At 42.8% G+C, this 15,757-nt stretch overlaps 1 protein-coding gene and 1 long non-coding RNA gene across 14 annotated transcripts in view; one reads left to right on the top strand and one right to left on the bottom strand.

Annotated features, from left to right (window-relative positions):
* TEX2 (testis expressed 2) overlaps positions 1-15,757 on the bottom strand; it is a 69,644-nt gene that overhangs the window by 45,041 nt on the left and 8,846 nt on the right. The window contains exons 1-5 of one of the 13 annotated variants that reach the window (XM_049811615.1): positions 5,375-10,953; positions 4,057-5,035; positions 3,267-3,528; positions 2,596-2,704; positions 1,324-1,479 (exon numbers count right to left, since the gene is read on the bottom strand). The exons of 4 other annotated variants lie outside the window; for them this stretch is intronic. Coding sequence is in view for 3 of the 9 variants with exons in the window: in XM_049811612.1 (XP_049667569.1) it covers positions 3,267-3,282 (16 nt within the window). In the remaining 6 variants the exon portion in view is untranslated. Of the gene's footprint in view, positions 1-1,323; positions 1,480-2,595; positions 2,705-3,266; positions 3,529-4,056; positions 5,036-5,374; positions 10,955-11,213; positions 11,320-12,629; positions 12,733-15,757 lie in introns of those variants that run through there. 8 more of the 13 variants (XM_049811612.1, XM_049811611.1, XM_049811613.1 and 5 more) reach the window with 8 other exon arrangements.
* LOC126043378 (uncharacterized) lies at positions 11,426-12,439 on the top strand. Its single transcript, XR_007507424.1, has 2 exons — positions 11,426-11,776; positions 11,930-12,439. It is a non-coding gene; the product is annotated as an uncharacterized LOC126043378 (long non-coding RNA).

Genomic DNA, 15,757 nt, shown 5'->3' on the forward strand with positions numbered 1-15,757 from the left:
GTAGAAGTATTTTGCAAAAGCATACACCTCTGTGTTCTCATTTAAATATGTGGTTTTTTATTTTTCACACAGTATTTACAACTCTAAACATTTCAAAGTGTAACTTTATTGACAGGTTGGCAAGAATCTTCACGACTTTGTTATCCAAAACATGAAAGAGGTCCCTGCTAAAAACAGGCTACTGAAATCAAAGCCACTAGCTTGATTTGCATTCCCCTCCATTTCTTGCATTAGACACAGAACAGAGCAATAGTTAATGGATCAGTTTAATATATGAAAGCTTTTTGGTGGTTTGGTTTTGTTGTTTGGATTTTTTTATTATTTTTTCCCCAAGAGGGCTTGAGGTAGCTCCTATTTCTAAAAGCTGTGATACACTTTAATTGCAATATATGATAGGTCAATTACAGATTGCCTGACCTTAACAGCTGCTTTACAGGCTTGACTCTTACTGAAATGAACTGAGTCAGAAAATGATGAGCACCTCCCACAACATATTTTTTTAATCCTAATTGCTAAGAAACTATGGCAGGTAGATACATGAAAGAAAACGAACCTCGCTAGCAATCTGAATTAACAGGATCATTTTACATAAAAGTAGATATCAAGACACCGTATTTCTCATAAGGAAAAAGAAAATCAGTGTACTGTGATGACAAAGTGAGGTACTTATGCACCTTAAAGCCCTTTTGTTCACACCCCTAAGCAACAAGCATATGAGTAGATCCTTCCTACTCTGTTTTTCTCTCTCAAAACGTGGGGGGGGTTAACACACCTAGAAAGGTAATTTGTCATGTGAATCCTCTCCAAAAAAAGCAACCGAAATAAGATTGGGATGAACACTAACAATGCTCTCCCTCCTTTTTTTACCAGCATGGATCTACCCCAACATGGTCTTTCACTATGTGAATCAGGCCAGAAATGTAAAAGAAAAAAGAAAAAAAACGAAGAGAGAAAAAAAAAAAAAACCACACCTCTCTAAAAGGTTTAAGTTAGTTAACAGTTTTCTGAACTTTTCAGCACTCCTTGAAAAGTGTTCTCACTGCCTCTGGTGAAAAGTAGTTTCTAGAGATCAATAATGCAGGAATCAACACAGACAGCCATTATTCATTCTCTCTCAGCTCAGAAAGAAATTATTTGCTCCTATATGGTATAATTCACTCATATAGCATGCAGACACAGACATAGGTCCTTATCTTAGTGGAAAGTAGACCTCAGGTAGACTAGTATGATGGGACAACATCTGTAAATGAAACCATTCCTACAGGCCTCTTTATTTCAGAGATGCACATACTAAATTTACATATGGAGCTATAAAACACGCACACAGATCTCACTTTTGCAAATGTTAATCAACGTAGTTGTCTCCAGGAATTTAATCCGACAATCCGACAAATGAAAGGGTCAGAAGGTGGGTGTCTTGTGGCAATACATACTCCAATTCCCCAGCTGCCTGCTGAATTCACAGCACAATATGAAGACCTTAAAAAAAGGTTTTTTTAATTAATTTTTCAGAAGAACCCCAGTTCCACTTTAAATCCAAGTAGTATTCATGCAAGCTCTGTACTGTCAGTCTCCTTTGCAGTTATTTCCTTGTAAAAAGGGCTAAAATCCTCCCTTTCGCATCCTATGATATTTGCTATTCGATAACCAGGTATTATCAGTGTTATGTTTGTCCAGCAAATACCTTTCTGCACTGTAAAAGTTTCTAATATTGCAGACAGAAATAACGTCTATAGTCTTAACTACTTGATAGAATAGGCAAGAACGAATGCACTCCACTGTATGTGGGTTACATTTTGTGCACGCACATGCACAGAAAGTGTCATTAAAGTAGCTTCAAGGAAATGAATTTTAGGTCACCAATTTTAAGGTCTTGATTTGCTGAGAGATAAAAGAACAGCAAAAGCCACCAGATGGATTCAAAAGGGCAAAGGGAAGTAAGTGTCTTTGAGCCATATCCTGCCTTGTTCAATTACAGTATTATGCAGGCAGTACTAATTTTAGGCATACGGCAGTATTCTTGCATACATGCTTAATAAATCCACCATGCATTTGTTTATCAAATAGAGTCAAGCAGCTATACAAGCTCTGAATTACACACGCTGTTAATAAGTTTATGAGTACATACATACTCACTTCCTCATACATCACCATACACCAGGGGTGTGGCTGTTTAAGCGAGGCTTTTAATTGCTGAGAGAGAGAAAGAAATTTGCAGGACAGTCAACCCACAGCAGTTTTTATTGGTAAATATAGTGCTTAGGGCATCTGGATGCAAGAAGCAGGTTTTTAAAAACACATCCTGACGAAGTAAAGTACTAAAGCAACACTCATGGTACAGCACAGCAATTTACTCATTTTTATCATTTTAATCGTGAAGTTTAGCTTGATAGAATAATAAATAACTAGCCAGAATTTCTAAAACCTGGCCAATAAAAATGAAACTGAAAAGTTGACCCAACTCATCAGAAAAGCAAAGGTTCATAAAATCTGTTCAATACTCTAAAACAACTATCAAACCACATCTCAAAGCTGCATGACAAAAGAAATGGAGATCCACACAACCAAATATTTATGCTCTTAAATACAACACACCTCTAAACTGATCTTTTCAGACACTCAGAGTTTTCTACAACTGTTAGGCACAGATCTTCAGCTTGCCTGTAACCTCTAGGCAGTTTTAAGGAATCTTGGAAAACTTGACCTGTTGTCATAAAGGGAATGATAACGGGAATTACAAAACAGGAGACAGTTTGTGTGCACAGCTGGTCCTTTCTCCATCCACGTCTCTTGTTATTCACTAAAATAACATATAAATAGAATAGTAGCAATTTTATTCCCCCCCTCAAAATACTTCTGTGAAGTTGTCACACGTTTACTCAGAAGGTTTATTAAAGACCTGGCAAAGCCTTTATGAACTAGCACATTTTTCAGTTGACAGACATTTAGGATTATCTTCCCCTTAGTTCTTTCCCCTTCTCCCAATTCATTTGTTTAATACTTCAAGTCAAGTTGAAAAGGAAGAAGTGTGAAAGTGATTAGACAAAAAGAACTGCTACTGAGAAGGTCTTACAAAGATAAGCCTTATCAAACTTCACAGCAGCTACAAACAAGAAAAAACTTAAGGATCAGTTTCATTTACCACCAAAATACATTTATTTATGCGTTCAACCCGAAACATTACACAAGAGTATTAGGAAAGAAAGCGAAGCCCCTCTGGGCAACAGAAATGACAGATACATATTAAGCAAGCAAAATGGAAATACCCAGCTTGGAAGGCATCCAGAGCAGAAATCTTCACCTTGCATTGGCCACTTCGGCACAGGGAGACAGGAACAAGAGGTGGGAGGTGACCGGTGGACAGGGAGCAGGGGTATGGGAATGCTATGGGAATTCTGTGACTCGGTTGTGAGATTATCGTTCCCAGCCTCAGCTAGAGGATGCTCCCTGAAACATGGCAGAGCCCCACACAGGCGGGTTCTTGATACTCAGAAGTGTCAGAAGAGAAGGTAATACAACATACTGCAACTAGAAGCCAAGAGACAGAGAACACCAAACTTAAGATGACAACTCTCACTGTCTGCTTTTAGTATCACATGTTAAGCAATATTTCCCTATCAAGCTACCACAATCACAAGTGTGTGAGCATGACTATTACCCTTCCTCTCAAAGAAGCCTTATTCTTTGAGTCTGTCTGGGCTCATAAAACAGACATTTTTATTTCCTCAGTCTTAATCCTGACTTCCAGTGAAACAAAATTATTTTTGCACCTTTCTATTTAATTTCAGATCAGAACTTCATTGCAGCTCATGACAGCTTGCATCTACGTTTCAGTGCTCTGTCATCTGCTTTGAAACTCCCAGTATCAAAGGATACAGCAGCTTGGTTTGTGCTCATATTTTTGCAGTCCTATTTTACAACTGAAGTATAATTTAATCAAAACACTTGAAATCCAGAGTAAAATCTAGAGTCTTACAGCTCTCAGTCCTCTGCATAAGCTACCAAAACCCAATATAGCAATTTTTCAGACTCAAAAGAGATCCTTTAGAAGAGTACCTCAATTCCTGAATATGCTTTTTTTAAGAAATCCTCTTTTTAAGTTTGACCATCCCATCTTCTCACAGCTTCAGGATAACAATCCTGCACTGACAGGACTGGTGGTCCAGGACATGCAATATGTTCACCAGCACTAAGGGACATTCTTCTGCAATGTTGCTGTCATCCAACACCAGTGGGGTCAGAGAGCATAACAGTTTATAAACCACAGAGACACTAGGTAATGAATATTAAAGCCCAGTTCATACAACGATTCATTTGCGCTACCCTTCTGGCCTTTATGGGCAAACACCACTGTTTACTGTGTTTTATTGATCTTCTGTTATCCTTTGCCTATCAGTCATCTCGCCTTTTAGAACACTAACTTAACTGCTGTGCTACGTATTGATTTGGACTGCGCACAGCAGAATAACACACCTTGCTGTTCAGAAAGGAGAGAGTTAAATAGAAGAGAAAGATAACGAACAGAGAGCTAGAAATTTTGAGGAGCAGGAAGGCAAGACAGGCAAGATCAGAGAATAAACCCTTTTTTACCATTATATTCTCATGTCTCTCCAAAGACACTAACAATCAGCTTCATCAGAGATAATAGTTCTGAGTACCCAGAGAATAAAGACGACTGGTAAATAACCCGACACCTTAGAATTCCTCTCCTCGCAGGGGGTGAAGCAGGAAGAAAAGACACCTGCAAAACTTAGAGGGACTACGGCACACTGCAGATATTTCAGCCACTCTAACCTACTCTGTTGTCTAAACTTGCTCCTCTGCTTCCTCTCTCCCAGGATTTCCAACGGGGGCAGGACTGGCGTTGGCTATCACAGGACGTTTTTAAGCAACTCTTCTCAGGTGCCTTAATTGAGCAATTTCAACTTAAGGCACTTGCTTTTTATTTTCCAGAGATACTGGTCATCAAGGACTCCGTTAAAGGAAATGGTGATGCATCTGTTAATCAGGTCTTAAAAGGGATACCTCGGTAGCCCTGGGGATCCAAAAGAATTCATTACTGTAACTGCCTTGCTCCACAGCAAGAAACTACAGAGAAGGCAGATAGCACAGGAACAACACCACAGGCAAATACTGCATGACAGAACTGGTCTGATTGGAAGCCTTACACTACATTGCACGTATTGTTACTATGCTTGCCAAAGAGAGGGGATTTTGCTCTGTAAGCATACTCAAAACTCATGAAACTAAGTTAGCATATGGCAGCCTCCACTGCAAAATTACTCCAGTAAAGGACTTCTGTGAAAGAACCTAAATATCACCTTAAAAGATTTAAAATTTCATTTGTCAAGTAAATAGGTACTTTTGGACGTACACTATGCAAAGCTTGGCCCAAATCCACGCAATTCCCTTTACTTCCAGTTCGTCTCGAGAAGATGATACTTCAGTGCTAACTCTCCAGGTGGTTAAATTTCAGTCCTCACAATGCTCCTGAGTGAACAGGCACACAGAGGCTAAGGCTGTTGGGTGAAGTTAAGCGTTCCTAGCCAATGCAGTCTTCATAGTTTGTTGCTTCAGGTTGGAAATGGGATCTTGACCAATAATTATTAACTTTCTGCCTTCAAACTGCTGGGCTTGCCATGTTAAAAGAAGCTTTAAAAAGTTAACCTGTCCAAGAACAGATAATTCACAATTCTGACAAGAACAGCGGGTCATATATTTTTAGGACACAATAATTGGGATTCTGTCCCACACATCCAGAAAAGCAGCTGAATTCAATCACTTGTAGCACAAAAAAAAAAAAACAAACCACACCCAAACCCTTTACTTTGTGGATCTGAACCATTTACCACAATCCTCTACAATAACGAAACGAGTGGTACAGTTTTATTTTTACATCAGCAATCAACAACAGCTTTACACATACCATAACAATATGCATCAGTGCACTGAAGGAATAAACACAGAATGGGGAATACTAACGGATCATCCTAAAGCTTTCACTATTTACTGCAGTGCCTCTGAAGGCCTTACATCTTGCTCTTACACTAGAGATTTCTGAGGGACCGACGAACACTGTACTTTGCAGTTTTGCCTTTGCTCCCTAAAAGTTAAATACTGCTTTTCCTCAAGCTATCTACGATTGTGTTACTTAGCTGAATTTAGAAAAATTATTCCCAGATTGCACATATCTTCAAATTTGCAGTTTCCATTCCAGCCTGCACTAAGAAAAAGATTTTGCAAATACAAGCTCGTTTCTGTATTCCATGTCCTTTTCCAGTAAGCCTAATGAAGATGCTGCCTCCCCTACAGACCTGTGCAATAGAGACACAAAGCAAAATAGAAAACACTTAGAATTAGCGAAGCAACGATAGAAAATACTTAGACAACTGTCTCTGTGTCACAAATTTCATCAATTTCTCAAAAATACAACATCCAGACAGAAAATAGCCTATCTGAGACAGCAAGAGACGTCAATGAAAAGATCCCAAGCATGGAGAAGCCTCGCAGGCCTGGAGTTTGTGCATTGTTTCCCACCAGTTGAGTCTCAGAAGGGTTCTCCAGACGAACTCTTTAAAAAATAATAATAAAAAAAATATTCCTGCCTAACCTAATTGAGCAATCTCATTTTTCCTCCTCTCCTTCATATCCTTTCCTTCTCTCAACACTAATGCTTAATTCCACAGCATATACAGTTGTTCGCTTACTTCTCAGAACATGGATCCAGCCTTCCACTAGGAAGAAATAGCACAAGCTGTCCATGCCTTCACATCAGGATGGTTTGAGAACTATCAAGATGCACCACTCTGCTTGCTGTAGTCCTTTCTCCCACCACACTGAGCAATTCATGCTCCTAAACACCAGCATTAAAGGACTCGTACATGGCATATTAACTGACAAATCTCCATCATAAAACAAAAGGGAGATGAAGATGGAACTAAGGTAATTAAATATCCTGTTTTAACAGTATGGTATACCAGAAAGCACACATCTGGTACACAGAACACGCAACATTTTCTGTCTTCACACTTCACTGCTAAAAATCAAAACTAAAAGCCCGTACAAGACCTTTCATTAAAGAATAGATACTCCTCTTGAAAAGCTGATTAACATGGTTTCTGTAAATCCACAGACGGGATGCTTGAGTAGATACCTACAGACACAAACACCTACGTCAAGGCCTCACACATACATAATGAAAGCTAACGCTACCTTACGAACAACATACTTCAACAGAATTAGTTCACGTAAGTACTGCTTTTTTCATATGAAGACTTCTTTTGCATTACATCATGTTGTAAATGTGGTCATTTTCATATGAAACTGCAAACTGTGTTTTCTTAACCTAACAAAACTTTGGTGAGCTGCACAAAGCTATGAGCTATAGCCATAAGAGCTGCAGATACTGTCACAGGGCAAGAAAGAAGAGACTACTCAGCGGGAGCAAGCCTTCACGCCAACTTAGCTTTGTAAAAGTCCGGAAGAGGTTAAAATAGCTGAAAAACACTAATAATCAAAAAGGCACTTGGAAGAAAAGTTTTTTCTGCTCACAAAAAGTAGTGGAGAAGAGAACTAGACTGCAGGAACCAAGTCTAATAAAAATCAATAAAGACACTAAACTGCTCTCCATCAAATTCTAAGTCTCTCCTTTGTCATGATGCCTTAAAAAAGCTTAATAATTGTATTATTAATGCACTGAAATCATTGCCTGTTCATATGGTTTCACTGTTTCCTTCATTTAATCATCTGTTGTCTCCTGAAACATAAACTCTTTAGAGAAAAGAGCATTTTTTCCAATCATTGTACAGCACCTTGGAAAATGAAGAGTTCCTAGATGTCACATGCCAGTATAAGTTGTCTTCCCCAGCAACAATAAGTGAAAGTTTCAAATACAATAAACAACTTATTTGTTTATTGGAATTTTGAAATCTGACAACGGTATTGCCCTACAAGTAGCTTGGGAGTTACTTTTATGCTTGTCATTTCTCCTCTAGGTATTGTAGAATCACAACATAATCTATCTTGAAAGAGACCTCTGGAGCTCCTCTGCTCCAACCTCTTGCTCAAAACACGGTCAACTTGTAGCCTTACATCAAGGAGAGGACACCAGGAATAGGGTCAGTTGCATGCAGCATTGCAAGTTTGGTTCTGACCATCAGAGATCTTGGGCCATCAATGTGAGACAGTATACCAAAGTTTATACAACTTTGTATGGAGGCTTTTCTTTGAACAGGTGCCTCGCTATCTAGCAGGCACAAAGCCAACACTGCCTTACTTAACTCCCTCGTTGCCCTTTAAGTGCTGCATTCTTCAGCAGTCCTGACACATGGTATTGTTCTCTCAGTCTTTCACTCTTCTACCATCCTTCCCTTGAAATCACAACTCACCCTTTCTAGTGTCCACTTTACATTACCTAGAGTAAGAAAAGTCATTGTTCATCCCCTTTATTGGGCACATGTGGCATCCTTACGCACTTCCAGAGTTGATTTCTACTCTGAATACATTACATCTCTTCTAATACCAAGTACAGACTCATAAAGGCTCACAGTATTAACTTTTATCTTTATTTCTCTAATCTCTAAGCCTACATTACGCTCTTATTTTCCAACATACATTGCTATCTGATTGTTTCATTTAGGGCAGTAAGGGCTTCTAGAACATGATGCCTTTATTCAAGGGTAAGTGTTTTAGAGCACACTGAATTAACATTACTACTTACTGTGGACACCTGACACCACAATTTCTAGCTTACCAAAGGAAAAGAATAAAAGTCCAGAGATTTGAGGGACTATTCCAAGCTCCAAGACTGTGTTTAAGACCAGAATTTACTTACCCTCCACTTCCTTCTTTTGAAACCTACAATTTATCCTAATAAAAAGCCTTTATTTTTCTTTCACTCCTGGGCAGCTATCAGCTACACTCTGCACGCTCAGCACCACAATTTACTTATGTCATGGGCCGTAATAGGCTAAAGCTCAGTCCTTGATATCGCACAGAGAACGGGACAGGAGCACAACAGCACATGAAACATACCCTTACATATGTCCACTGCCGTGCTTGTGACTGGTCACCTGCACACTCAGACAATGTAAGGTTGGTGGCCTTTCAGACACGGTACAAGAGATTGAGTTCACACAGAAAGGTGGGATTAGAGCAGCACAATCTCCAAATCTATCAACTAAGAAGCTGTTTGAATACAACAAAGCATCTTCAGTCCTCTAGCTACATGATTTTAAGTTTATTTCAGTTACATTAACCTTTTGTTTACTAGATAAGTTTCCCTACCTCCCATTACTTTGTTTACACATCTACCACAACAGGGAAATTACTGCCATTATACATTCTGCCTAGGTTTCCTGCTCCACATTCTTTACTTTGCAATGCAGTTGTCTGACAAGTTCTTCAGTTGCCAACAACTAAGCATTTGCTATTAACATCTGAAACTACTAAGTGTTGTTTTCATGCAAAAAGAAGTAGGCAATTAACGTATGTACTTTATTGGGCTGTGTCCTTCTTTGAGTTTTCACTTTGGATTTCATTAACTAATTTTCTTTTCTGAAATAAAAGCAATATAGGTCACTTAAAGTTCTTTACATGGACCAAAAGCAAAGAAGTAGTACGGAAGAAGTACTCAGCTTACCAATACAATTCACAGGGGATACCATACCCCAGGAGAGTCCAGTACAAGACATCTTTGAGCACAGAATTACCTTCTTGGTCTTTTGCTCAAGAGAAAGTGCCTTACCCTGCCCTGCCTTAGAAATGCTACCTCAAACCTCAGCACCTAGTTGGAGTGTTAATAATATGCCACCCACAACAGAGCAGCTTGTTGGATCAGCTTTGAAGTCAATCAGGACAATCACCTCTCACATATCACAAAAGAGCATGATGTTAGAGTCTTTAAAAGTCAATTCTAACATCAGAAACATTACTTATGTTTGCTTAACTTAAGTGCTTTTACCTCTAATTTAGCACATTTTCAATTCAGAGAAAATTGAAACAGGATACTCACGCTGCCCGAATTTTATTCAGAGTTTAGGAACGTGAAGTTATTTTAAAATTCAAAGGAAAAAAAAAAAGCTACATCTTCTTGTAAAAAAATACGCCCCTGAGACTGTGAGCCTGCCTTGTTCTTCCTGAGTTATGCAGGCAAGATCATCTTGAAAGAGGAGTTGTGTGAAGACAGAGGAGTATGACAAAGCATCTTAACAGCACTGAAGACTTACACTAATTTATCTTACAGTCACAATATGAAAGTTACATATAAAAGTTTAAATTAAACTCAGCTGTATACTTAACTCCCCTAAATTATGGACAGGAGTTCCTTAAGACATTTGCAGACAGACACAAATCATCAAGAAGTTGAGCACAGACGTTTAGAAGGAACTTTAGCACATGCTGAAAAGACACGGTAAACAGATTTAGACACCGAACTGCAACAGAGAGGTAAAATACAAATGACACTGAGAATTAAAAAAGCAGCAGAAACTAAAGAGCCGACACCTAGGACAACAGAGAAGGAAACAATTTTAGGAGACAGAAAAACCTCTCGCCTTCGATACTAAAAGGCAACTGGAAATCCTCCCCCCAGTTCCAGCAAGAATAAACGTTACCGCCGTTTCCCTCTGCCGCTGGTTTTTAAGCTATCGCTTCTACTTCAGCAGTGCTCCTGCCAAACTGCATACCCCACCTCAGCCAAACCTTTCTCTCAGTTACACTGATGGAAGGGGCAAGTAACTCCATCCCGCCGAACCCTGCCCGACAGTAAAAATAAATCCCGCATCCAGCCCCGGCCGTCTGACCCGGCCGCCCCGGCCCAGGCACGGCTCACCCCCCAGCCAGCCGCCCCGCAGCCCCAGGACCCCCCTCCCCGAGCCCCGCCGGGCTCCCCGCGGGCCGGACACCCCCACCGGCGCCCGCCGGCCCCTCACGGCCGCCATCAGCCCCCGGCCGCCCCTCGGGGCGCCCCGGGAGCCACCGCCCTAGGCCCGGCCCGCCTCCGCCTCCCTCCGCCGCCGGACGCCCCTTCTTCCTTCCCCCGCGCAGACCGGCGGGCTCCCCCGCGCCTCACGCCGGGCGCTGCTGCTGCTGCTGCTGCGGCGGCGGCGGCGGCAGCAGCGCTTCCCTCCCCGGCGGCTTGGCGGCGAGGAACGCGGGCGCTGGCCCCCGAGCGGGCCGAGTCGGCGCGGCGGGGCCCGCCCTGCCTCGCTTACCTTACCCGCGGCTCATGGCACTGCCCGGCGCGGCCCCGGCGTCCCCCGGCCCGCGCCACCAGCGCCGCGCCGGGCGGCAGCAGGGCGGGGGAGGAGAAGGAGGAGAGGCGGCGGGGCTGCCCGGCGCCGCCAATCCGGGCCCCGCGGTGGGCCGGGCTCTGCCGGAGCCGCCGCAGCGCCGGCCGGAGGGGCGGGGAGGGGAGCGGGGCCCACCGCGGGCGGCGTGAGGAGGGCCCGCGGCCTGGCAGGGCGAGGGGAGCGGCGGGCGTGAGGGGACGGGGGACGGGGGGGCGGACACGGGGCGGCTGCTTGGGGCTGCAGCGGCCCGGGAGGGAGCGGCCGGGTCGCCCCGAGAGGGAGGAATCGGCCGTTTCCCTCGGGCGGGCAGCCCGGTGCCAAAGTTTCAGGCGGGCGGTAAGAGGTGACGCGAGGAAACGCCTCCCCAGACCGAGGAACCGCTCGAGGAAATAGTAAATGGGCAGCACGGGGACTGTGGAATTACATCCTCTCCCGGTCGCTTGGAAGACGTCCATGAATAACAAGTGTCCCCGGTGGAAACGAGGGTGGGTTCGTGAGGCCGTCCTCTGCCGCCGGTGTTGGCGTTAAACCACCCAATGCCTCGTTTCTGCCTTGACCGCGTTTATCGGCAGCCGGTTCCAGGAAACGCTGCGTTTGCTTGGGGTTTGTCTTATAACCCGTATGTGTGGGTTTTGCAGGCAAATGTTTACTGCTGTCATCTCTGACCAAAGCGTTCCGTAGACGGAGCTGCTGCCGGCGGGAGATGTGTATGCAAGCAGACAAAATAAGGCGGTTTGGCATCGAGACGTCATACAAATGGCCAGAAATTACCTGTTGCCCAAACAGCTAGGCAGTTGTCCTAGGAAACGTACCATGTCACAGGTCATTTTATTTACCCTTCTTATTTCCCAATTTGAGGCAGACTGAGGAAAAAAAATTCTCCCTGTCAAAAGGTTGTTCTCCCAATAATGGTCTCATGCAATAAATGACAGCTTTACCACTGCTTTGACCCTTCACTTAATTGCTCGTGCTTCGTAAGACGGCTAATAATGAGATTACGACATCTACACTGGGTCAGATTGATGTTAGCCTTAGCTACCCAGGTTTCTTTAGCTACCCTGTGGATTAATTTGGCTGTGTCAATTCTTTTCACTTCCATTTACTTTAACAATTCCAGTTTGAATTAAAACATGAAGAATCCTACGAGATCTTTCCGACTCTATTTCATAATGTTGTTCAAATTTATGATACTTTATGAGGTGATGAGGCAAAAGTTAATTTATTTACTAGCCAACATTTGGTGGGATATGTGAGCAGAATTAAAATCGCTCCGAACTAGCTAATGCAAAGAGTTAAATATACAATATTAATTTTCAAATAGTTTACTATCTTACTTACAGCTATAGCTCAGCCAAGGTTTGGGGTCCTGTTGCACTAGGCGTTCTATATATGGTAGGTAGTAGGTTTTGCGGTGTAGTTCAAAAGTAGGTGCAGGTAGCAGTCATCCTGCTTCTCTCTACTTTTCAGGGACAATTCGGTGCTCGTGGAAGTGAATTATCACCAGGCATCTTTGAGTTCTTCAGGGCTCTTAGTAGCTATTTTTAAAAACAAGATTCCTGCAGGTAACTCTAAAACCACAGGTACCGAGAATGGTCAGCACCCACCAAAATCTGCTTCAGTGAGGAAAGGCCTGAGCTCACCAAATGGAGGGCCAGATCCTTCAAGACATTGGATGTCTGAGCAGTAAACTCAGCAGTCTTAAGTCTCCCTGAATTGAAGGAACCCAACAAAAGACTGCATTGTGTGAGCATCACTGCATCACCTTTGTTTATTCTGCAGTCTTTTTTTAATTAAAAAGACAACATTATATTTTATATATATTGTATATATATTGTATAGTGTATTCAATCATCTAGGATAGGTTTATTTTCATAGCTGTCATTGTATATAGGCAGACCTTTGAATCATTATACAAAGCTGATGTTAATGTTTCCAAAGTCTGAAGGTAAGATAATGGTTGTTTTCTTAGCAACAGGTTTTCCACACAGGAACAGAGACTATGGCTGAAACTGTGACTGACGGGTTGGTTTTAGCTGTGTTAAACTATAAACAATTGACTAGAATTTCTGAAGCTTTTTCTGCCCTCTGTTTGCACCTAACTTAGGCAACATATGGCCTAAAAGGCCTGACATCAAGAGAAATATATTTGCTCCTGAAGTTAGGTGCTCAGCAGAGGCTTCTTCCATACAGTGATACATGCTGAGCAAAGGCTGGAGCCAGCCACTGGGAAAAACTAAGCATGAGCTGTGTCTGACCAGGTTACCTGCCTCTGAGCTTCGTGGTGTATATGGCCTCTTGGGAATCCTCTTCTAAAAGCAAGTCCCAGTCAGATGGAAGAGGGAAAAAGGAAGAATCTCTGAATTTTTTAATTACTCAGTGCTGTAAGACTAAATCCTTTTGTCGGATAATTTATCTTCTACCCATCCTGCAAAAAGACAAGAGAATAAAGTAATGCTTGTTTACTTTTAATATTTCAGTATCCTATGTATAAATATACAGTCATTCTGAGAAACGATAGGCCTGCAGGTTCTAGAAATAGGTATCTATAGTCAGGAGCTGCTTTTGAAAAAAATTAATCTTTTGGAATATGTGAGGGAGACATTTAAATGCCTTTTGAAAGCAGTGCTTGAACAGGCTGTAAAATAAGAAGTAATATTTCTCTCCCAGAGCTACGGTGAGGCTCAGTTCATTTCTCTGTAATGCCCCCATCAGAATTTCACAGCTCAGGACAGTTTAGATCTTGTACTTTTTTGAGAAAAGAACATGAGATTTGGGTTTCCACATGGTTTTCACAAATCACTCATTGCCATCAGATCTCCTGGGGAAGACCCGAGAACTGCAGGATAGGCCTGCTTGCAATTTTCTGCTGAGAAGCTTTAAAAGGAATGAGGCAGCAGCTGTGCCTGAATGCGTGAATCTTGGCATACATGGGTTTGTGTGTATGTGTGAGAACAGCTTTAGTGTTATTTTGTTTGTTTGTTATCTGTACAATATTAAACGCAATGGAAAGAGGCTTAGCACGGAAAAAACAAACAAGCCCCCCCCGCCCACTCAATGTGTACAGCAACCCAACAAGCACTTGCAAGGCTAAGGCTTCCCAGTGGGCTTCAGCTGGTTCTGACTATGAGTATGGAGGAGAGTATGAGCTTCCTGAATGCCACACTCCTTCCACGGTGCTTGTGTGCCTATCAATTTCTGCTTGTGTGCCTATCTTCTGCATGTCAAACACTGAAACGATAGTGTCCTCAGCACCTCCCAATTCTTTCCCTGCCCAATGGCTTCACTGTTGTCTTTGGACCTGAATTCTGCAAGTTGCAAATTTGCCCATCTTGGCCTCCAACCCACCACTTCTCACCCACTGATCCCAGTCCCTGAGCAGCAGTGCTGGTGCACGGCTTCTCCCTGGCACAAAGGAGCACAGCCAGGTCATACCCTCCCTGGAGAACCTCCCCAGCCAGCTCTCCGAGCCTAGCTCCAACGCTGCTTCTAAAATCCCTGTGGGGCCTGCAGAAGCTCTGAACTCTTGTTGCTTCCTGTGCTAAAGTGCATTATTCTGTGAGGGTTTTTTGTATTGCTGCTTCATTTTTAAAGCTTTGCTGAGGATAGATCCTCTCCTCCTCATTTGTCCTTGTTATCTTCCTCTTTCCTTATCTCCCCCCCACTTTTTTTTTAATTTATTAAAGGTTTCTAGATTGCCGAGTACCTGTGGAGAAACAGCTCTATACTACTCCTCACATCAAGTCCTTGCACACACTCAGAGAAGATACATTTCCAGAGCTAGAGGAGTTTTTAAGTTCCATGTATTTCCCTGCAACTGTGGGCTGATGTATCGGTAGAAGGCCAACAGCGTAGGCCTCTCTCATGGCTGCCTGGAGGTCAAGTGGATTCACAGAACAGGCTAAAATAAAGTCAGCAAGGCATGCAGAGCTGGAACCGTGCTGCCAAGGTGACACCCAGAGGCAGACCTGTTCCCAGGGAAGGTGCTTTGCAATGCAGCCTAGGTCAAACAGTTTGAATGCTGTGAATTTGCACTGGTTTCTCTCAGGCCTGCAAAACCTTCCCGATGCTTCTCACAGAGGCTGATCTCCCCCTTGACACTGAATCCAGACAGGGAAAATGACTGGTGCATACCTATAACAGTGATGCCATCCATCTCTGGGGAAGAGGTGAGTCCATGTGTCATGCAGAATAGCCACGTGCATACTGCCAAAGTCACATGAAGGTTGCAAGAGCTGGTATCTGTATTTCAGTGTACCTGGCAAATGCACAAAACTCTAAAAGCCTGAAATTTGATCTGCACATGATGGAGAAGTCAATACCCCTCCCTCCGCAGAGACCTTTGTGAGTTAGAATATATGCTGGCTGAGTGCTGGAGTACTTCAGAGTGCAATGTGACAAAATACAAAGGTGGGGGAAGGTATGGGGGATACAATGGCACTATTCTACGTTTTGCCTGCACAGGCATT

Source organism: Accipiter gentilis, chromosome 10, assembly GCF_929443795.1.
Source record: "Accipiter gentilis chromosome 10, bAccGen1.1, whole genome shotgun sequence".
In the NCBI taxonomy this organism is placed as follows: Eukaryota; Metazoa; Chordata; class Aves; order Accipitriformes; family Accipitridae; genus Astur; species Astur gentilis.